The sequence below is a fragment of the Homalodisca vitripennis genome, chromosome 1 (assembly GCF_021130785.1).
Source record: "Homalodisca vitripennis isolate AUS2020 chromosome 1, UT_GWSS_2.1, whole genome shotgun sequence".
Classification (NCBI taxonomy): domain Eukaryota; kingdom Metazoa; phylum Arthropoda; class Insecta; order Hemiptera; family Cicadellidae; genus Homalodisca; species Homalodisca vitripennis.
Window position 1 is genome coordinate 47,304,783 of NC_060207.1, and position 24,954 is coordinate 47,329,736.

Below are 24,954 nucleotides of genomic sequence, written 5' to 3' on the forward strand. Positions count from 1 at the left end.
AAACAAAACAATATAATTATAGTTGTAAGTAGAATGATTTCTTTACGTGTATGATATGTACAGTACAATAGGCCAGTATATATCTTTGTATGATACACTTAGTATTGTTCTTTTCAAGTAATGTTGTATCAAACCTGTTCCCAGGTCCCCAAGCTACCAGGTGACATGCAAGAACAAGCCCCCAGAGCAGGAACAGAAGGCTGCCTCATCCCTGAAGTCAGGGGTGGTGTTGGAGCCTACCACTGTGGAGGCCGTGACCCGGCAGACTACCACTGCTGCCCCGGCAACAATCGCCCCTGGGCCCAGCACCACCGCAGCTAGCAACAAGACTCCTAAGCACTTCCGTAGTGTCGCAACCTCCAGCTACTCTAGTAAGTTGGGTACATGATTTGGTACTTTCATACTAACGTTAATTTTCTATTTCCTGCCATTTGGAAACCCAAAATATCATGAAGAGATCTGTATATTATGTTTCTTATACCACAAATTTAAAAAAATACTAATTATTAATAATCTCCTCAAAAGTCAGAAAATCCTAAATAAGTTATTTATTCCTCATAGTTTTAGTTTATCAGTTTTGTGGAGCGCAGACTAAGGTGTTTGACTTTGAATCCAAATGAGAGGTCCTGTCTTTGACTAGCACGTTTCTTCAGTATTTTCAATCTTGTTCTTTTCTGATGTACTCCAATTCTGTTTTATAAGATAATCTCAAAGACTAGTGACACTAAATAACAAAAAAGTATAAAAAGGAAACCAGCCTTCCCATTAAAAATATATAGTAGGTACAGTATGACAGTACTGCCAGAAAATGTTGATACTGCCAAGTTCTCATAGCCAAATGATAAAAAGCTATTGTATGAAAGCTTATGTTACAATTGGAATATTTATTTCTAGTGCAGCTTGAATTACAAACAATCTTAAAATTTTAACATTGGTTTTATTTAATTTGGAGTTCAAAACTTCTAAAATAATAGTGGATAACTTCAAATGTGTATCACATGGCACTCTTGTTCTCGCTCATACATACTACTTGTATTTCATCTGCAGGATTGCAATATTTCATCAACTTTTCAGGGTTAAAACATACTACTTATGGACTTTCCTCAATATACATGGCAAGCCATTTCTTTGTAACTGAGGTGGAAAAATTTGCTTTTTTCAAATTAAAAAGGTTTACCTATACTCACAATTAATTTACAGCAAAGTTTTTTCTCACAAATTTCGTAAGTCTTTACAATGGTGTTGGTTTAAAAGTTTAAGATACAGCAACATAACAGCAATATGATTCATCATATAAATGCTATAATTACTTACTGATTCAAACTAAATTAGTAAAAGTATAGTACATATCTCAAATAAGTTAAAATAAGGTTCGGATCAACGAACAAACATGTTTAAGATGGCAGCTTTTAACATCTATGCAAAATTTGGATTGAACTATTCTGCAACATAGAAAGTAAATTATGTAGCTTTTTAAGCATATGAGCAAATTCAAATAATTTTATACCTATATACCTTTTGTCTCTTAATGTTTTAAAGCAACTGTTTATGGTTTTTAAAATGAGTGTTTATGTCTCAGCTATTAGGGATACCAAATGGAAAAGTACTTTAGAATTCTCAAGTTAACTACAACTGTTGTTTTTTATATAATTTTTTTAGTTTCTTTTAAGATTTTCATATGATTCACATACAAAGTTTTGAAAATAAATATGATAACTTCAAAGTGATAGCCAGTGATTACATTACAAACATATTTTTTAACTAATTGTGCCCAAACCATACATTTTTATACACTATTGATGTGGTTATAGTTTTTTAGATCCATAAAATTTTAAGGTGATAGAGAATCTAAACTATTATTGAGGTGTCATATCATCAGTACTTTACAAATTAACATTCAGAACTAATAGTGCATCTTCATTTTATATTTTGAGGTGACAGCCCCACATGAAATCTACCTTTCTTCTGACCATCCCAGAAGTGACAACCATTTTCATTAGAATTTCTAGAAATGTGTAATTGCAAACCATAATTCTCTCATACCAGTAATGAATTTCCATTTTTAATATCATTATAACATTGCACAAAAACATGCTCAATTTTTTATCAGTAGGGAAATTAAACAATGAATAGTGTCACATTTATAGAGCCGCTTTAAAACAAAAATGTAGTTTGATCCAATTTGTATACTTCTTGCTATAGATTAAGATAAATTACTTAAAATATGAAAATTATTGGTTATAGTTATATACATTTTATGTGTGACACCATCGATATCCTTATGCATGATGTATATTTTATTTAATAATTACGAGTAATACTAACAGTCTCAATAAGCCCTCTGATCTCAATTTAGTACAGAACTGTTTAGTCAGGAATGATGTGATAACTGCGACCTCTACTATAATTCTTCCGCTTGTGTTTGTTTCTAGATTGTGTGGATAATCACTTTGGCAACATCAAGAATCACTATTCTTATATTTAATAAGTTCAACTCAAATAGAACACAGTACTTGTTCTCTTATATAGTTGTGTAGGAAATTATAAACTAATACTGCAAGTAAATCCGTTATTTTTTTAATTCTACTTTCGAGCTGGTGAAATTAGGTTGCAGGAGGAGATAATGTAGCCTATTCTAAATACCATTTTGAATGGATAATAGGGTTTTGAACATTTGCTATTGTTATATGTTACAAAAATTTATCAGGCTGGTGAAATGAGGTTGCAAGAGAAGGTGTTGCCTGACTTCTATTTGAGGTGTTAAGATAAAGTTGCCGGAGAAGCCAATATATTCCCAATACAGATTTGAGACTGGCTAGATAGGTTTGCTGCCAGAGCCCAATGTTTTACCGGCACTTTCTGATGTTGATGTAATAATGTCAATAAAACCAGTGTATTTCCAATGCCCATGCTGCTAAGGAATATGGTTACCAGCATATTGGTGGATTTCCATTTCTATCTTGATGCTGGATGCTGATTTACTATATTCCTGTTAATAATGTGAGGCAGGTAGGGTAGAGATGGCTACTGGAAACATCTTGATGTACTTTGTTGTATAAATGCCAAAAATTGTGGTATATTCCTAAAACATAAAATAAATCTTATCTATCAGAATTCAATCAACCTCTGAAGAATGTTAAAAGAAGACAATAATTAGTATATGATCTGGGCAAGACAGACCTCAGGTTTACTAAAGAACACAGCCTCAACTAGTTAAGAACAGTTTTTGTTATGTCCCAAATCAGAAAAATTGGATGATTAGTATTTAAAGAAATTTCTCCAGTCAGATCCGAAGCTTCGAGACATTATTAATACAGATATGATGGTTATACAATTAACCGTGAATTATCAGTGATGCTGGGAGACGTTTTGAAACATTTGAAATAAAATACAGAACCGTATAAGAAAATGTTTGGTTAATTTCTTAATTTTGATGTTATTTTGTTAATTTGCCGGGAAATAAGCTTAATGAATTGTTAGCTTAAGTAATTATACCTTAGTTAATTGTAAGTTTTATATGATTAGTAGGTACTTTGAGTATGAAATCTTAGTAATGGGTCACTTGCCTTAAAACGATGTATCTCCACTGTACTCTTATAATGAAGTGAAAGAATTAAGTTTTCAATACTGCAATATTTTAACAGTGCGTACAGTGAGTTACGTTTGAAATCCATAGCAATATATTTTATAACACGTTTCATACAACCATTATATTGTCAAAATATAATTATATCATTGTTATCATTATATTGTCAAAATATAATTATATCATTGTTATCATTATATAATGATGTACTCATCATATTTTACAATTGAATTTAAAATTCACTGTAAAATATGCTTACAGAAAGCAAACACAGTGCATTATGTACCGTAGTTTTGTAGATTTACTGCGTAATGTTCATTCATCCTGTATTGGGATCAATGATCATACTCCTACTATTAAAATGTCATATTGTTGTGTGACTGGGATAATTACTACTGCACCGTGTTATTAGAAATAAAAAAAGATTGAAATCACATACGGTAATTTGTTTTTTGATTCATAATTAATAATATTTATAATGTCATAAAAATACATCATAATTTATTTACCTGACATCATTTATTTCAGAGGCAAGAGCTATTTCAAATAAGACCTCTTTCTAATTTAATTCACACCTCTTGAGTGCCAAGTTGCTGCATTTCAGAAATATCTGGCCGACGTTTCTGTCAGTCTGGAATTATAATTTAATCCTGGACCAAGAGATACACCGGTCAAAAATAGACCAGCCACTCTCAACCTCATTGACATTACCCAAAAGTCACTAGCTGACATCACCCCATTAACAAATGCTTTCTTTATAATAATTTTATTTTATTTTATAAAAACATATACTCTCTACATCACTTAACGATTACAAGTTTAGTCATTTTAAACATTACTAGTGAGAAAAACTCATATTCAATAGGAATTTATTAAAACTACTTGGGCTACTTTCTTATTAAAGCTGTTAGAGTAGTTGGATAACTTAAATATTAGTAAAGTAAATAAAATAAATTCATAAATAATCTATACAATTATCAAAGATGTTATTAATCATAAAGATAATTGTGTTGAAAAATGTATATGTTAATACTTTAGTATGATACATATAATATGTTTATTGATACTTTGATATTTATACACTTATCTCATCTTCGGTTCTGTACCCATTATTGCTGGGGCTTAACTTCTTATTTCATCTACTTCTATTTCACTCATGTGAAACTTCAATTTTGTTTTATTTCATTCTTAGTATACACTGTGTCTTGAAAATGATCAGATGTTGTTATTAGGAGTCCTTCCTCATGTTCATCATGGACTTTTTTAATTCAATTAATCCATTAGATTACCATTCAACCAACATCTGCATCTTCATGTGCCTATGTCATATTTCAATATAACGATAACTATCTAATAATAATTATCTAATGATAACCAAATATTGCCTTTGCACTGCCAATTAAATTGATTTGTTATCAACAAAGCAACCAATTGTCCCACTGTTGTAGTTGTATCCCATACGATCTGATAACGTGTTCTGTTAGTACTCATATTTCAGATGATAAACAAATCATCCATTTGAGAATTTAACAGAAATAATTTTAAAAGTAAAAGAAATTAATAATTTTACATGAATGAGCCTGAATTCAAAAAGTCATACCAGTTTCTAACAGGTAATCTAGTTGGAATACTAATCTAGATATTTTAAAGCTTGCATATCAGATGTCTAAGTTTAAAAAAGACTCATATCTAATTAAGTATATGCTACCCTTAAAATCATAGGATCTTACTACATTGGGTTTTCAACATGTTCCAACAAAATCTAATCTTCAATGTGCCCTTTGATTACTAAAAAATATTTTTAGACAGTAAAATTAGAGCTCTTAAAATGATCCGGCAACTTTATTGGCGTGTTCATTGATTGATTAATAACTCTAATTTTGTAAATATTGGATATTTCCTTTGTAATTGTAAATTAGAAAGAGTTAAATTTTACAGGGCAGTGCATAAAATAAAATAATTTAACTCCTGTTAAAGACTTGTTTTAAGAACTATCAGACGAGTTAAATTAACTATTAATATAATATGTATATTACATTATTATAAAATACACTACAGATAAGTGCAGTAGTATTAATATTCAGTTGCAATGTTGTTATTTTGTTCTCACTGTCAGAATTTTACTATAAATGGGTTTAGTTTATAAATTAATTAATCTAAATACGAGTATCAAAAAAGGTGTTTATTACTATATTATTTACATCCTATTTATACAGCTGATTCCGTCTCACCTAATTCACCACCTGGGGTTTTGAGTCCAAAGGAAGTAGACAAGTCCTCATTGCCTCCTCTAGTGCGGAGATTGTCAGACAACAGTCAGCATCTTCTGCTTGGGGCAACAGCTACTGCCAAGACCACTTTAAGATCTCGGAAAATTGTTATCTACATTTGTGCTGCTGATTCACAAGGTAAGGCTTATTAACACCTTCACTGTTTATTTAAAATTAAAACTCACTACTTATGCAGGACAGATTTATTTGTGAAAAATAATGTCATTGAGGTAATATCCAAATTTTAAATGCATGGATATCAGTTCTTTTCTAAAAATCCTGCTTCAGATGGTTCTAGATATGAGATTATAGCAATTTCTTTAAGTTTTACAAATTTTTGTGAACATATACATGGTTTTTGAGGTACCCCCACAAAATAGGTAGTCACAGAAATAGTCACAATGGTGTATCTAGGTTTGGCTTTGGGAGGGACAAGTATGTATGAAGAGCACATTACAATGGGTAGTATGTAATAAATCCAAATATATCCAACTTTGTATTAATAATGCCTAATTCAAGGTAAAACATCTAACTGCTGTATCTCAGACAAGTTAAATTGCTGTTATATGTGTATTTTATTTATTTTAGGGATCTTGGCCATTGAAAATAAAATACAACATTTATTTATTCTACTATTTTCTTGCCACCATTATGGTTAACATTAAAATCAATATAAAATATTAGCTAATGTTCAGCTAAATTGTATGTAGTAACATACACCATAATTGAAGTCAGTGGTGCCCATATAGAAATAAAGATTCATGCAAAATTTCAAGTCTACATGTCAGTTTGTTTTTGAGATATCGTGCGGACAGACAGACAAATGAATTTTAGGAATCCTTCAAGTGACTTCGCTAATACTCATTCAAGTAGTTGTTATTTGTTTCATTATTGAACTGTTAACTTATTGCAGAGAAACTCGAGAAGGGTATGTTGGATCCAGGGCCGTACTCAGTTTTGGCGGGCCACATAGTAGATATTCGACCCATCCCGCCATGTCTCGTCACCGCTAACACGGTCCTTTTAAATAAACGTGTGGCAAGACCTGGCCCGGGCCCCCGTAACTTTGTAGTTAGAGTTCTGATACTCTGAATTTTTTTTTAATCAGGTCACTTGTGTATCATGAAGCATTTGCATTACTGCTAGAAATAAACATTTAACAAACATTGTTATTAAGTTAAATTATATATAGAAATTGATTGAATTAATTCAGTTACTGTTCTAAATTGTATTCTATGATGATGGGAATAATGAAGTACCCGTGATTTAAATAATCTCTTTGCCATCCAGTGGCAATCTATTGTATGTATGTACTTTTTATGGAGAGATATTGTGTTCAAAATTTTAAAATTCTCTAACCTAATTTATACTTCTTAAACAGCAACTTATAGATGTCTGTTATGTCTATGGTACTGTGTATTTATAACTTTCGATTTGCCTCTTCAAATGACTTTCAATTTATAATTTTGTGTGTTGAGATAAGCTGCTTTGTTAAGCTGCATTTTCATCTTTTCAACTTTGTCTAAAAGTGAATAGTGTTTAAAGAGACACACATTCTTGAATCTTCCATTAACAAATTAATATTATAAGACCTCTTATGCAATGTTCAAAGGTTTATAAAACATACGTAATTCATTTTCGGTAACGTACATTCCATTATTAAAACTGCTATTGGTTTTCTTTAGTTTATTATTCTATCAGCTTAAATATTTTCTTCTTGAAAATTATAACCCACTTCATCTGTACCTTTTATTTCTTATTTTTCTATAAAATATTTACTTTAGAATCCCTAAATTTCTCACATTTAATGTTTTAATGGAGTTAAATTTCATGAAATTGCCATTATAATTTTAAATTATTTTACAAACTACTCTTCTGTTCTGAATCTTAATGTTGGTAATTACCTTTTTCAAAAGAGCCAGGTGTGAATGCTGCTTACAGTTTCAAAATCTAAGAAACATACCATATCCTCATTTTTCTGGTACATGCACATTCTAGGCTCTTACAGGTTTTAAAGTTTTTAAGTTGTACCATTGTAATTTACTTCAATATCAATGGGTTATCATTTTCAAAGCCTACAGTATAAAATAATTATAAAAAACCGCTAAAACTGTTCTTAAACTCTTACAATATGTTCTTAAATTACTCTTGTTTTCATTCATTCTGTTCAAACTTATGATTTTGTGATGACTGTTCTAGGATTCATTATTGTAGTAGATTTCAATCACAGAGAGTAAGTGAATTGCAATTGTAACATCAGTAAAAGTACTCAGAACCTGTTTAAAGCTTCTGTAACTGAGATCTATTGGTAGTTAATATCTCTGTGTTTTCATTTTTGTTTCAATAAATATTTAGTTGTTTTGTAAAATAATCATAAAATAGTATGAGTATGTATACTCTCATATAATTGATAGCAGCAGATGTTTATTGGAATAGGATATAATCATTAAACTGTACTGGGATCCTGTGTATTTTATAAGCTGTGTTTAAAATAAGTATTTTCTCTTTCCCTTGGCTTTAGAGATATGAATTAAATGTCTTGTACTATTCAGTTGAATTTTGTAGGTTGCCATTTATTTATCTTTGATGTTTTATGTAGAGCATATATTTTTCACACTGTAATTATGTCGTCCTAACTATTTGGAGTAAATATTTAGCTATATAACACAATGACTACCATTAGCATGTATAGTTTGGTAGCAAAATTCTATGCCTTTATTTCTAATCTATCTCTACCATAATCTTTACATTTTGCTCAGATGTTCTTGTATAGGTAAGTCAACTAAACAACTTGTATTACAAATAAACAATAATGTGTTCATTATTTGTTATTGAGCACATTATTGTGTTACAATAATTGTAACAATAAATTTTCTGGAAAATAATGATTTTGTTTCAACTTTTTTTAGTACAATTTAAATTAATTTTGTACTAGTCGTGCTGTTCATAGTGTTTATACAGGGTGTACATAAAGTCCTGCATGGGTATAATATTTTCTGAACGATAACAGATAAATCAACAAGATTTGGTACATCAACACTACACCTAAAAATCTACTTTTTGAAGGAACTATCAGTTTTCTGTAATATCATGGGGACGTCCCGCAAGGAGTCAGAAGGAAATCTTAAATAGGAGCATAGGTCAATATGCACATCATTTTAAAGGGCTTATCTAGCAGAGTTTAATGCCGCAAACCGCACTCAAAAAGATTGATCCCGTACAAAATGGCGACTGTTCAAAGGTTTTACTTGGTTATATTTTATTAGTAGCCATAACCCCAGTAAAGCAAAACTGCAACCAAACGAATACTGCAGCGAAATACTACATTATGCTTGTCAGCTGTACAGAAGTTAATTATGACGTTAGTTATCCTCAAGGGTTACAAATCTGGTCCTAATATATTGAAAACGGGGAAAACCTGATAACAGTAACAATTAGAAAGCTCTTATCTTTGGGTCTCAGTTTGGACTTTCCTATCAGCCAGTCTATTCATAGTAGGCTATTCTAGTTTTCTTGTTTAAGTAGTGCTGTCCAACCTTTCTTTTAGTGCGCTTTAGTACAAAATTGTTTGTCGTATTGCATGTAGTTCTTGAACTACACTATGTCGCTTGACGAACGTGAACATATAACACTTCTTATGATGGTTGGTTGGGGAAACAACAGACGATCACATGAGGAAGCACGCCATTTATTTAATTACTACTTTCACGAGAGGCAGCCAATTTCTAGAACAACTATGTGGAGAACTGTTCAACGCTTTATGGAAATAGGAAGTGTTTCCGATCGTCATAGGTCAGGAAGGCTACTGCGACAACCGAAGGCAACTCTTTAGATGTATTGCAGTAATTTATTGAGAACCCGCAAGAGTCCCTACGCTCAGCAGCACAAACTCATGACATCTCTGTTACGTCAGTTAAAAAAATTCTGAAAGGGTCTAAATATAAGCATGTCTCCATTAGACTATTTTGTTAGGGGTTACCTTAAGGACAACGTCTACAAAATAAAGCCTCATAATTTAAATGAACTGAGACAAAGAATACTTCAAGAATGTCAGACGATTCCTCAAGTTGCCCTGCAAAATTCTCTTAATAGTTTTTATTTGCGTCTTTCCAACTGTCAAATAACCAGAGGTGAACAATTCGAACATTTACTCTGGAAACATTTGGTAAGTAAACATCATTTTTAAATAAAACCTTTGAACAGCCGTTATTTTTTACTGCATCGATCTTTTTTTTTTGAGTGCGGTTTGCGGCATTAAACTTTGCTAGATAAGCCCTTTAAAATGATGTGCATATTGACCTATGCTCCTATTTAAGATTTCCTTCTGACTCCTTGCGGGACATCCCCATGATATTACAGAAAACTGATAGTTCCTTCAAAAAGTAGATTTTTAGGTGTAGTGTTGATGTACCAAATCTTGTTGATTTATCTGTTATCGTTCAGAAAATATTATACCTGTGCAGGACTTTATGTACACCCTGTATAAAACGGTCACATTAGGATATTTATAATGTCCAATGTTAAAGTGAATTATGGTACAAACATACCATACCAGTAGTTTTGTAATATTTCACAAGGTTTATAATGGCAGATAGCACAATAGCTGTTATATTGTTATCAAGAACTGCATAAAATTAATAATATTTTTCAAGAACGTTACTCAACACACAAAAGTTGATCACAGGTGATGCAACTGTTGTAGATTATAATCCAACTTAGGGGCAGTTATGCAAATTTTTATGTATTAGATGGTTGTAGCCCGTTTGTTAAGTGAAACATATGTATTACACTACCACCTTCAGTGCTGCAGAAGACATGTACTGTCCTGCAGACAGCCAGTACAGTGGGTAGATACACTTGCTGCAGCCAATGTGTTTAAACCACAGTTTTAAATTCTGTTGATTCCATGAAGTACATCCTACATGAGCTCTTCCACTCAACAAATTAATGCCGCAGCCTTATTTTGTGATTGCTTCACTGGGAAACAACAGCAAATATGACAGTAGTACACTGATAGGAAACAGTGATTCAAAGTAAAAAATTATCAAACTAGTCTTCCAATCCTGTTTTGTACAAAGTACTGACTAAGAAAAATAAAGATCCGAGCCATGATCATGCTGGGAGTAAATTTAAATTAGGATAAGATTTAATATATTTGAAAGATTATTGAATATGGAGACTATTCTAATATATTTGTGAATCCAAGAAATTCATCACCAAACATCAAACATGACGAATTTCTAAAAGAATTAATTATAATTAAATAAATTATAACATCGTTTTATTTTCCAGATTGCTGTGTAGAAAAAGGAGTTCTCCACAATAAAATTTATCCATCTCTGAGAGAGAAGGCAGCAGAAAGAGGGTATGAGCTCCATATTGTGGACCTACACTGGAAGACTGGTCTGGAGAAACAACAAGACCATGAGTTCCCAGAACTATGTCTTGAAGAGCTAGCTCGTAAGTATCTCAGAAAACTAGGTACTCTATTGTATAGCTGACCATTTAAAACATTGTAAGGATGACAGAGCTGTATTAAGTAATGTAAAACCTTAATTTAATTTCAGGTCTGTAATTTATTGAAAGTATCTACTTTATTACAATAAGCTAAGCTTGGACTCAGTTGTCTCCACAGTCCACTTTCAAAATTCTTGTAAACCATACATTTTTGGAAATTGACATTTTTACTGATCTAGGTATGTTTACAGCTAAACGAATAAACATGTTTGAATTTCCTAACATTTTACTTGAGTTCAATGAGAATTTATTTCAAATGCTATAAGTGTCAATGTCAATCACATTGAGCTAGAAACAAGGATGTAGTGAGCGAAAGGGTCCAAGGGGTCCTCCTCCCAAAATTTTAATTGTTTCAATTAACTTTTTAGTAAACGATTATTATTATTTAAATAATTCAAGAACTATTTAAGGAACAAAATGAGGCCGTACTTTCTGTCCACTTTGGGGAAATATCAGTTGTCTTGATCCCCTAATTTTTTTTTCTGGCTATGTTCTTGACTAGAAATATTGCCAAAATGATTTTTTAATTTTGTTTAAAAACAATAAGATCAATGTGGTACATAAGGATATGGTCTTACAAACTACAGTTGCATTGAATGGATAAATACAAGCATATATGTTTGTAGTATTAGGCAAAACTGTTTCAGTTATTAGGCAAAACTCATACAAGTACCAATATCCTTATGGTTCAGAAAGATGACTCAAGTCAAGTATTTACTTCATTCCATTAATTACTGGTTTATTAATAACATGAAGAACAAAGGATAGCAGGATTTCATACATTTGTCCTTATCATATGTCAGAACACTCATGTTTTGAGAGCTGGAATCTATCCTCTTCTTCATCCAAAAACCATAATCCATAAAGTTATCCAAGAACAAAATGTGATAATTAACTCATACGCCCAAAGTAAAAAAATCATTGCCATATTGATTATTCTATTACTCCCACACCACCTGTCACAGCCTTAACCTTTTCACCACAATCTTAAGTTGAAACTTTCAGTTGAAAAGTAAAGAAAGCTAATTACAGGACAATCCGACACGGGCTATGTTGTGCCAGTCCTGTTCCTCAGCAACTCACTTGGTACTCCATTACTGCCCAAGACCATCGAGACGCAGGACTTCGAGATGGCCTTGAGTCAAGCAGATAATAAGGAGTTACTAACCAAGTGGTACCAACTGGACAGCCATGCTCAACCACCTTGTTACCGTCTACAGCCCATTGCCAGCCACATCCCAGGGTTCAAGGTAAGTTTTGCCACATTACAATACATATATGAATATTTAGACATACTTCATATTGGTTTATGTATATATATATATATATATATATATATATATATATATATATATATATTAGTTCAGTTTTTGCACATGATTTGTTACATCTCGATTTTATACTCAACTCATATATTCTACCAATTAATCCACACTTATTTAATTGCAAACAAGCAACAATTAATTCAATATAAATTCAAATTCAAATTCAAAATTCCTTTATTCTTTTTATACATAATGTACATGAATTGCGTCAATTACCTTTACTACAATATAAAACATAAGACTCAGGTTAGAGTATTCATACTTTATATTTAATACAGTATAATAATACATATAATATTTTAAATATTTATGTCCATAGTGTTAATATGTTTTGTAATGGTAGGCAAATACAAACAAAATTACTTTCAAGTCACCGTGTAAAAAACTCTTCAAGAGAGTAGAATGAATGATCTGTACAAAATTGTTTCAACATTTTCTTAAAATTATTAAAAGAATTCTCATTCTTAATACAGCCTGGAAGGTCATTTATAAATTTTATTCCTATGTATGTCGGACACTGTTTATATTTTTCTTTATTATGTTTCTTTACTACAAAATTTTCTCTATTTCTTGTATTATAATTATGATAATCTTGTTGCCTTGGTATAGACTCTGCATTTGTCTTGACATGTAATATAGTTTTATAAATATATAAACTACAGGGTGAGGCAGTGAAACGGCACGATTTCGATAGTGGTTGTCGGGCGCAGAGGGGGGTTGCGAGAGTGGGGGAAGTGACCTTGGGCGTCTAGAGTGGTGGAAGTTTCAGTAGCCATGGAGCGTTGGTCGAGTGCGCAACGTGCATATGCCGTAAAGGCATATTACAAAAACGCGGATAGTGTGGTTGGTGCTCAACGCGCCTTTCGTCGTGAATTCAACCTGCCACCACGGGCTCCCGTGCCATCAAGGAAAGCCATTCTCCTTTGGGTTAAAACCTTTGAAGATACTGCTAGCACAACAAAGAAAAGAGGCGGCAGCACAAAAACAATCCGGACACCCGAGAACATTAATCGTGTGCGCGAAGCGTTGGGACGAAGTCCGCGAAAATCCGCGAGATGGCACACCGCAGAACTTGGTCTCAGCAATCGATCAGTAAGACGGATTTTGAAGAGTGACCTTCACTATCATCCATACAAAATTCAGGTAGTGCAAGCCCTTAAACCAATTGACTACAATAACCGTATACGCTTTTGCCAGTCAATGCTTAACGTTATTGAACGAAATGAAGAAAGAGTGCATAATTTATGGATGAGTGATGAAGCCCACTTTCATCTTAGTGGGTACGTAAATAAGCAAAACTTCAGATATTGGTCCTCAGATAACCCGCAAGAACTTCATGAAAAACCTCTCCATCCTGAAAAAGTAACAGTCTGGTGCGCAATGTCATCTCGTGGAATCGTGGGGCCCTATTTTTTTGAAGATGGCAACACAGTGACGGTAAACTCTGGACGTTATGCTGACATGTTGACCGTTTTTGGTCTGCCTGGAATTGATCGACATGATCCAGATGCTGAAACACTCTTCCAGCAAGATGGTGCAACAAGCCATACTGCTAATGTCTCAATGGAATTGCTCAGACTTGCATTTCCACGACGTCTAATCAGCAGGAATGGCGATTTCCCCTGGCCTGTCCGTTCACCAGATCTGACGGCACCAGACTTTTTTCTTTGGGGCTACCTCAAGTGCAAAGTCTTCCAGGAAAATCCACCAAGAACAAAAGAAGACCTGAAGGAGCGAATTCGACAGGAAATTAACAACATTCCAGTACAGATGCTACGAAACGTCATGGGACAATTTCATCTCAGGCTTAGACAATGTGTGCAAAACCAAGGACGACACCTCACTGACACCATATTTAAAAAATGATTGTTTTTAAGTTAAATCTTTAATTTCCACTCTTGTACTTGAGATCCATGTTCAACTATTATGATTTTACTTGTAAATAAATCTTTGGTGGTTTTACAAAATCGTGCCGTTTCACTGCCTCACCCTGTATATACTGTCATTATTCTTAGGTTAATAAAGTGGTCTTTACAACTATCATTATTTTTAAGGTGTAGAATATGTCTTATTGCCACTTTTTGTAAATGTAATATTTTGTTTAAGTTATTTGCACTGGTTCCACCATAAATTTCAATGCCATATGAAATGTGTGGATGTATCAAGGCATAGTAAACAGATTTCAGTGCATTTATTTCTAGGAAGAAGGATAACCGCCTGATTGCAAATATTCCAGAACTCATTTTATGACAAATTTTTTCTACTTGTTTTGTCCAACTTAATGTATTACTTAGAGCCAGACCCAAGAATTTTGTATCTTTTACAAATTTATTTCCAATTGTATTTATCTCATTTGATTGTTTACATTTAAATTTCATTAGAATTGTTTTATCAGAATTTAGTAATAAATTTCTATCATTCAAGTAACATTTTAGTTGTGACATTGAATATTCTGTTGTATTTATTACACTTTGTAAATCTTTTCCAGAAACTGACATACTTATATCATCTGCAAACAAACATAAATGATTTTTATTTGATAAATTTGTCAAAATTTGTGGCATACCTCCCAAGTAGCATAAGAACAAAAATGGGCCCAATACTGAACCTTGTGGTACAGAATATTGTATTTTTTCTATTCTTGAATTAATATTTCTTATTTCATTATTACCTAGATATTTAATACACAATGTACGCTTCATTCATAATTTTACTATCAACTCAAGCTTGTGCACAGGTCGTGGCCCATGCAGGCTCATTTCCCAGGACAACGAAGTCACGTTTACAGTCATATTTGAAATTTTGAAAGTATACAGACTATGTACATTATATTTGTAATATCAAATTATATGTGTGTTATAAACTTGTACAAATAGAAGGGAAATAAGATCAATCATTCATTCAATTGATTCATTCACCATTAAAATGAAACAAATCTAAAAATAAACCAATACCACACAGTATCAAAGGACCCGACAGAACATAACATGAGTTCTACCAACCAATCTCGGCTTTCTCGTTGTCATCATATTTACAGAAGGAGCCAGCCAGCGTGAACCGTAGTACACAACAGTATGTAATGCTTGAGCATGTGGTAAAGTCAGTGCCAAACAAACAGTTCTTTTGTTTTTTTTTAATTCACTCATAATTTACAATAGAGCTAGCTTCAATTTTTTTTAAAGTTTATTATGATCATAGTATTCTTAAGTATTGTTATTTTTTGGAGGGTAATACAATTACACTAACTCTAAATTAATTAATTTAGAATTTGTTTGCTATTAACTTTATTTACACCAATTTTCTCAGAATTAAATTCTCTACAAATTTTGTGCATAATTTTTAAGCAATTGTTGAGAATTTAATCAAACTTTAATGCCCCAAATGTAAAAAATGTGTTTCTTATAGTGAATATTTGTTTTTGAAGCAAGTTATTTTACAAACTAAGGGACTTCCAGTTCTGGGACCTAGTCTATTCAACTTCTCAGGTCAAATTTCATATGAAATGATAAAAATTTTGTCTTAATTACCGTTCTTTTCAAATCAGTCTCATTGAAACCTCAGAGTCGAAATCTGGGCGAAATCTTTTGCTAACCTTATCTTGTTAACAAATCATTTTTCTTTCCCTCCTGGACCACCCTGAATATACATACAAACATCATAAATAAAATACATATTTGTATTGTATTGTGTGTATTATACATATTTGTTTGTTGCTAAGATAGACAAATCATGATTATGATGGTTTATGATTTGTTTATTTTAACCTAGTTTGTAATTACGTATAGGTTAGTTATTTACCTGAAGAAGAGATCAGATTGCAGATCTCGAAACGTAGTGTTACTTATTTTTTGTTTCACTGAACGATGGCAATTTCTAAATTTTATATTGTACATTTCTGATCATATTAAAAAATAACAAATATTTTTATCAAATATAAATTAATGCTTCAGGAACAATGTGTCGAGGAGAAAGAGAAGGCTCTGGCAGTATGGTCATCTGAGATTGAGAGAATATTGTCTGTCATGTTGGCAGCGTTTCCTCAAGAGTTGAGAGACACCTACCTCACCACTGTGGTTGAGCAGGTTAGTGAATCGTCAGATGAGAGTTTTAGTAAAACTTACTTTTTCACGTTAATAAAAATACACCTGATTTTTGTTAAATCCTACATTCTCAGTTAAATGGACTTGATTGTTGTGCAGGAAGTACACAATACAGTGCTGATGAGTGGAGAAATGGCACGCCGCTGTCTATGGCTGTGTCGTGTGTTCACTCACCAGGCTGAGGACCCCAAGGTTGTCCGGTCTCCGGGAGAAGCTGAACTCAAGAGACGACTGGAAACCTTGCAGAAAGCATTGAAGGTCATTTTTTCGTACATGAATTCCCTTTATCAGACTGGAACTGGTAGCATAGTCTTAGATATCTACTACTTGAAATTTAAAATTGTGATAATGGTTTCAGGATATAAGAGATTATTGGAATTGTGTTTTCTATACATTTTACGTTCATGTATAAATTGTGTTTTACTGATCCCTTTATTTATTTACAAAATTAATTGATTTAAGTACTGATATATAATAACAAATAATATATTTACAAAATTAAAATATCTATATACTATTGAAATAATAAAAAGAGTAGAATAAATACTTCTATAATAATAGTGAAAATAAAGCAGTGAACAAAAGTGAATTGCTAACAATTGGAATATCTTATGACACTTACAGACAAAAGTTTTAAATGTGCAACAAAAATAGATCACTATAGATGTGTTAAGAAAAATAAATAAGTTATAAACTGTGAAATAACAACATTTTCATAAAGAATGGTGTGGTATTTTACACCATTTTTAAAATTGTTAACAGGTGCGTTGAAGAAGTCTAGGATAAGAGTTATGAGGTTCTCCAGATGCTGAACTGAAGGAATGAGGAGTAGTGATTCTTTTAAACTACTATGTTGATCTTGATCCATAATGAAGTATTCTGAATATTTATTTGCTTAAGAAATTAAGGCACAATATCAAACTATTTAACACCTTGAACAGGAATATGATGTCACCCACTAATTGTCTCAAATGTAGAGTGATTTTCATTTTCTGATTTCATTATACCTTACCTCAACATAAAGTGCTGAATATTACAGATTTTTAAAATATAGTTGATACAATATGTAAAATACGATACATTTGTACCAAACTGATGTATTGCTTGTAATTAATCATTGTAAAAGTTATTAACCCGTTGTGGATTACTGACAGAATATTTAGTTATGCAGTAGCTGGATCTAGGTGACAAGCTCAGGTCGCAAAAGTGATTTTTTTTAATTTTACCTTCTTATAGTTCTAATAATATCTTGTATAATAAATGAGTACCTATTATTAATTGTCAACTAAAATGTTTTAAATACCAATCTTTCTTTAGTTCTCTCAAAACGTTTGTAAACACTCTATGCTTGCAGTTGTATGTAGAATTTGAGGGAGCAGCTGATTGTACTCTCCGCTATATAGCATTACTGATCTATTTGAATGTTGAGTTTAGCTCCAGTTCACCTTTCTCTTAATACAGTGTCTGGAATTTAACGCTGTCACAAACTTGACTCCTGAAATTTGGAGGCATGTTCATCTGAAGGGATTCAAAAATAGTCCGTGAGGAGGGAGCTCAAAACGATATCCTTACATTGTTTTGACATCAGGTACCCAAAGACTACAAAATATAATGTAATCTATGTGAAGAGGTGTTCTTATTGGCTTATCAGGTCCACAATTGAGTGTATTATGATGTTTTAGACACAATCTTCAAGCATGATGGAGCAACCCGTACCCCTTTGCTAGGATTGGAAGGGTTGATTTTAATGTGAATGTTGCTCTTCATTGCCAACCATTTTTGGATCTCTTCAGATGATGACTCCAGATTCTAGGAGTCAAGTCTGTGTGACAGTGTCAGATTCCAGACACTGCACTAAGAGGAAGGTGAACTGGAGCTAAACTCAACATTCATATTGAATCAACCCTCCAACCATAGCTACATGTGTACTGATCTATTGTTTTCCTCAGCTGTTTTTATTATGTAAACTATTTTTGTACTTTATGGTATTGGTTACATGTATTATTAAGTGCTGTTAAAATAATACTGTAAATAATAATAATATAAACACCAGCTAGTTTGGGGTGGTGTGGCACTACTGTTCTGCTGCCTACGCTTAATCAATCAGATAAATCAATCCGTATAGTATAAATCAATAGTATAATCAATCATCATACTATATCTATAGATTAAAAATATATTTTTTGTACAATGATAGTAATATTTATTTCTTATAGAACCAGCTGTGTGAGCACCACATCATGAGGCTGACAGTGAAGTGGCAGGAAGGGGGTCTCAACACCGACAACCCAGAACATGCCCAGTACGTAGCAGAGGTCACTGCCAACCTCACAAAACTGCTCTCCGCTACTATTGACTGTATTATAGAAGAAGATCAAGCCAAGGTGTGTCTCCTTAAACTGTTCCACAAGCTTTGTAGCTATAAGTATTCAAAAATATTAAAAAATGTTGTGTTTGTTCTGTCCACCTTAGTAACGGGCAGACTTCAGTGAGCACAAGTGACGAGTATGTATATTACTCTGTGTTACCCAGTGCTGACTGCACAGAATCACTAAACTTGGTATATTTCTTCCTAAAAAACCTTTGACACAGTCTGGTGGTGCGTATGTGGACACTGAAATGTTTTCTGATCACGCCTTATTTGGAAGTTCAAACTTCCAGACCTTGCATGGCATGAAAAATGTGTTGCTTGTAGATGTCTCACCAATTAGGTGAGGAAGCTCTTGTTGGGTCTGTTGTACAAAATTAGTATGAGTAAGATGGCTAGGACAGATTGATCTGTCTCCCGATAAGCATTGCTGATCTCAGGCAAGCACAGAAAAATCCTGCTGTATAATTCAAAATGCTTGATGAGACCATTTTTGGGGTCCATTAGTTTCCAGTGTTGTCAGAGAAAATGGGATACAGAGTTAAAGATTCTGCCCAGAAACCATTAATCAATCTCAAGAGCTTGGAGCAGAGATATATCACCATCTAAGATGAATATGTTCAATGTCATATATGTTGGAGGTTCTGAGTCTTGTGTAAGGTGATGGGAGGGCTACTCCTAGTACAACTATCTAAAGGGGAAAGATGCCACATTAATACAAGAAGAAGTAGCCAAACAAAACAAAAACTGCTATTATGTGCTGACAGCCATGGCCGTGATTTAACATTTCACCTAAATAAACACTCTAAATCGTTGGATGCTGTTGGTTTTTGTTAGGCCTGGTGGTTTGGCTGAGCAGATTTTGAATTTTGATAACATTGATGGTGAAAGAACTGGGTCCTAATGATGTGCTTGCCATTGCATGTGGATCTAATGACGTTTTCCGCAATGAAGCTCAAAGTGCAAATCGATGCAATTAGTGAAACATTGGACAAATACAGCGGATTTAGAATAGTTTTTAGTAGATTTGCCCACTAGGCATGACTTAAAAAATTGGTCATGTGTTAATAAAGAGATTTAGAAAATTCAATAAAAACCTAGAAACTATTAGTCAAGAGTTTCCTAAATGCTTCTCTGGTTAGGGCTAGTGGAGCAGATAGATATTTACATACTCGCCACGGCATGCACTTAAATGCAAGAGGCAAGTACTGGCTTGCTGAACTAATTTGTGAGGCACTGGAGGAGACCAAGGAGATAGAAGTGTCTAAGATCTATGGTGCAGTCGGCATCCGGGGGACTGTTTCACAGTTGCCTTCATCACAGGAAGCATGTTCTAACAACACTGGTGAGAGAGCACCACAGGATATGACTAACTCCAACGCTGATGGTGATACGTGTGCTACAGCCTTCACTTCGACTTCTGAGCTTCTCATAGATGGGTAATGGAAGAGCGGGCCTCCTTTGGGAAACTGTCCACTATCGGATCTGGCTGCACCACCATAGAGACCAGCCTCTATTCAAATAGTGTTAAATTTTGTAGAGGTGATTTGGACCTTGGTTTCCAGAGGGTCTGGTAAGGATATGTGGGTGAATGTGCTACATCTTAATGTTCAATCCATAAAAATAAAGTAAACGAATTAGCAGTGGGTCTTGGATGAAGCCACTTGTGATGTTTGTTCTAATTAATGAACATTGGCTCCTTGAGGATGAAGTAAAGTTATATGTGCCCAGTGGTTTCCAATTAGCTTCAGCGTATTGTAGAAGCGAGCCCTATGGAGGGGCCTCTATTTTAATTAAAGATTATATTAAATTTGAAATAATTGACGTCTCACATCTAACCTGCCCCAGACTTCTGGAAGCTGCTTGTATATTTGTAAATACTTTTAATGTAATATTTATCTCCTTGTATAGAACACCAGATAGTAATAGTAACATATTTTTTACTTATCTTGAATATTTAACTACATTTTATTTGTAATAGGAAACCCAAGAGTAAGATTGTTCTGGGAGCAGATTTTAATATAGATTTTTCAAAAAGTTAATGATGTTAATACAGTTATGCTCATTAACTTACTTAAATCTTTTAATTTATATCATGTCAATGACACTCCAACTAGGTATAATAATATTATTGAATAATATTGTTACAAATCTAGATAAAAACTGTTTTAGGTGCTGTCTGTGGAATTACCAGATTTCGGACCATGAGATGATTCTGTTTAATTTCTGTGTCCATCTGTAACCCCTATGGTGAAACAGATCTCCTTTCGAAGAGTAAAGGAAATTAATGTAAACTCATTTGCTGAACAATTATCTCAGTTTGATTGGTATAGTCTGTTTGAAATTACAGACACTAATGCTGCTTTTGAATACTTTATAAATAATGTTATGTGTTTATACAATTACTTTTGTCCAATGATTCAAAAGTCTGTTAATTTACAAATAAAAAGAAAACTGGTTAAAACTCCAAATGGTTTGATGAGTCTCTCCATAACATGAGAAATATTGTTAATACCTTGGGGGATATGTTGAAAATACCAGCTTATAGGGACAATGTAGCTTTAAGGAACTGCTATAACTTGCAAAAGAAAATGTACAGAGAAAGAATTAAGGAAGCCAAAATAAGGTGTAATGATACATTTATCAATGAAGCCAATAATAAGTGCTTAGCTGCCTGGAAGGTTATAAAATTGGGAAGCAGGAAATCATTTTAGTACTGATGATAATCTGCCACAGATAGCTCCAGATAAATTTAACGACCACTACATTAATATTGGTAAGGAAATACTTAGTAAGTATCAGACCAACAATAATAATAGTATAAGACACAGTGTTTACCTTGCTAATGCTAAAAGTTCACAGGTCAGTTTTATTTTTAAAGAAATAGACGAGAAACAAATATGTGCCATAGTTAAATCTTTAAAGCCATCTAAGTGTGAGGATATATATGGCTTATCCAATAAAATAGTGAAATTCATTGCTCCTCTTATAATCAAGCCCTTGACTTATGTAATTAATCTTAGTTTGTCTTCCTCACGTTTTCCAAATTGTTTTAAAACTTTCAAAAAGTATCCCCTTGTTTAAAAAGGGCGATAGATCCTGTGTAGATAATTTATAGAACAATAACGATTGTTTCTGTTTTTTTCTAAAAATATTAGAGACTTGTGTTAAAAATCAGCTCATGGATTTCCTAGATGTAAATCAAATCTTATCAAATAGCCAATTTGGGTTTAGGCCCGGGCTACTCAACAGTTAAGGCATTAGACAATGTTGTGTCTCAGATATTGACAAGTTTTGAGGATCATGAGTACTTGGGATTGACCCTGTTGGACCTCAGCAAGGCTTTCGACAGTATCTCTCATGATATTTTTATTAAATAAATTGCAGTATTATGGAATATGTAATGATACCTTACAGTTCTTCAGAACTTATTTGTGTGGTAGGACTACATATGGTCAGTGTTGGTGGTCAAGATTCGTCTGTAAAAGAAGTCCTTGCTGGGGTCCCTCAGGGCTCTGTCCTTGGCCCCCCTCTTATTTATTTTGTATGTCAATGACTTACCAATCAATTTGAACTGTTAATACCGTATTGTACGCGGATGATACATTTATAATAGTAAAGGGCAACTGTGTACATGATGTTCTTAGTAACACTAATAGTGTAATCAATACAGCTTCTATGTGGTTTTGAGTCTAATCTCTTAAAAATGAATGATAATAAAACTGAAAACATACTATTCTCTCTAAGAAAGTATTGAAATGCAAGACTCTATATTGAAACCGGTGAAGCTCTTAGGGATAACTTTAGATTCTAAGCTTATCTGGCATGAGCATACAAATAATGTAATTTCAAAGTTGTCAAGAGTTTGTTTTTTACTAACGTAAACTAAAGAGCTGTGTTAGTAATAAGTTACTTAAAATTGCTTACTTTAGTTTTTTTTCATTCTCATTTGTTGTATGCTAACATTTTATGGGGTAATAGTGTAGGTGCAGAAAGAGTTTTCCTGTGGCAGAAAAGAGCTATAAAGAATTATTTTTTGTCTAGGTTATAGGGATAGCTGTAAATCATATTTTAATAACAATAATATAAATGACTCTTCCATGCATTTTTATTTTTCAAAATTTAATTCATTTAAAACGTAGAATTTTACAAGTTTTAACAAGATACATAATTATCACACACGACATGCTAATGACTTAGTTTTGCCTACAATGAGATTAACCCAAATACAGCAAGAGTCATAAATATTTGCAAATCAAGCTCTTTAACAAGCTTTCCCGAAATATTGAGGGTGTTAGATTTACAAACTTTTAAATCAAAAATTTCCAAATGGCTCATCACTCAGGCCTTCTACTCTGTAAACGAGTTTCTGAATTCAGAGGTAGCTATTAATGCTTAGCGTTTATCCCATCATATGAAATGTCCATACTTTTGTAGGCCAGTATATTTTATTGTGTTGTTTTTTTGTTTTTTAACTGTACATTATTGTAATATGTATTGTTTTTATGACTGACTTTGTCAATTCTGTAAAGAAAAATGGCAATAAAAATGATTCTGATTCTGATTCTGATCTTTGAATTTTAAGTTTACCTGGGGATTTTATTAAACCCAAGTAAAGATAAGTCAGCATCGTTTTTTTTTTTTTTTTAAGTCTAGCTGACAAATCTTTAACACAATACATTTTAACACCATAATCTCCCGAAACAATTTACAAAAATTTGTATCATTGAGACATTTTAGAATGAGCACAGCTTGCCTGATGTCCAGAACTGTATCCAGGTAGTTACCACAGTTGTGTCAAGATTATATCCCTGACTCTCAATGACAAATTGAGTGATTATAATATTAATTATGCAACTATTACTAATATAACATAATGATCCCAAAAATTAATTTTCAAATAATTACACAAAAATGTCTGTCTTTCTTAATGTTATTCTTTAAAATTTCGATATGTTACATTTATGCTAAATATTCAACAATATATTTTTTATATAAGAAAATGGGTTGTAGTAAAATCATTTGTTAAATTGTCCTGCAGACTGTGATAAAATCAAGCCAAGGGATCGAGAGTGACTTGCTACAAGAGCTATTAATACAGACCCACTTCACTCAGAAGGCTGCACAGTGCAGTGTCAATAGAGAGGCAACTCTTCGAGAGATTAAAAGGTACAATTGAACATATCTTTTTCTTGTTTTACTTATTGAGTCTGCCAACACACTAGTACTTATTATTCTGTGGCTTCATTATTGGGCTTAAATCGGTTCAGAACAGAATTTTATTTGTTTGTGGCATGTAATAAGTTTTAAAGTATGTTTAAACTGAAACAACATTTTAATTCTACCAGCTGGCATAAATCTGAATTTAGTAAGAGGTTATATACTTGTTTAGTATATGACATGTACTGCATAAAGTAACTTTTTGCTGCTCTCATTTTTTTCAGTTAAAAGACTAGCATCATGTTGCTTACATATGCATTCAGTCATTTTGTTAAACAAATCACTGTCATTACAAAATAAGGTGTGACTGGTGAATTATGAACCGTTTATAATCAACAGTACCTATTGCTAATATGTATTTGTGAGAACAGTACTACAAAATATGGTGAGAAAATTTAATTCTACATATATCGTACCTATGGTGGGAAGGGTGAATTATGAACTGTTTTTAATCAACAGTACCTATTGCTAATATGTATTTGTGAGAACAGTACTACAAAATATGCTGAGAAAATTTAATTCTACACATATCGTACCTATGGTGGGAAGGATGAATTCAGTGCAAATG

General features: G+C 32.8%; 1 protein-coding gene across 1 annotated transcript in view; it reads left to right on the forward strand.

Moving 5' to 3' along the window:
* LOC124360779 (NACHT domain- and WD repeat-containing protein 1) overlaps positions 1 to 24,954 on the forward strand; it is a 95,884-nt gene that overhangs the window by 22,400 nt on the left and 48,530 nt on the right. Inside the window, exons 2-9 of the mRNA XM_046814669.1 lie at positions 145 to 371; positions 5,803 to 5,994; positions 11,149 to 11,316; positions 12,406 to 12,623; positions 16,649 to 16,780; positions 16,898 to 17,056; positions 19,015 to 19,182; positions 24,208 to 24,335. Coding sequence (XP_046670625.1) covers positions 145 to 371; positions 5,803 to 5,994; positions 11,149 to 11,316; positions 12,406 to 12,623; positions 16,649 to 16,780; positions 16,898 to 17,056; positions 19,015 to 19,182; positions 24,208 to 24,335 — 1,392 coding nt within the window. The remainder of the gene's footprint in view (positions 1 to 144; positions 372 to 5,802; positions 5,995 to 11,148; positions 11,317 to 12,405; positions 12,624 to 16,648; positions 16,781 to 16,897; positions 17,057 to 19,014; positions 19,183 to 24,207; positions 24,336 to 24,954) is intronic.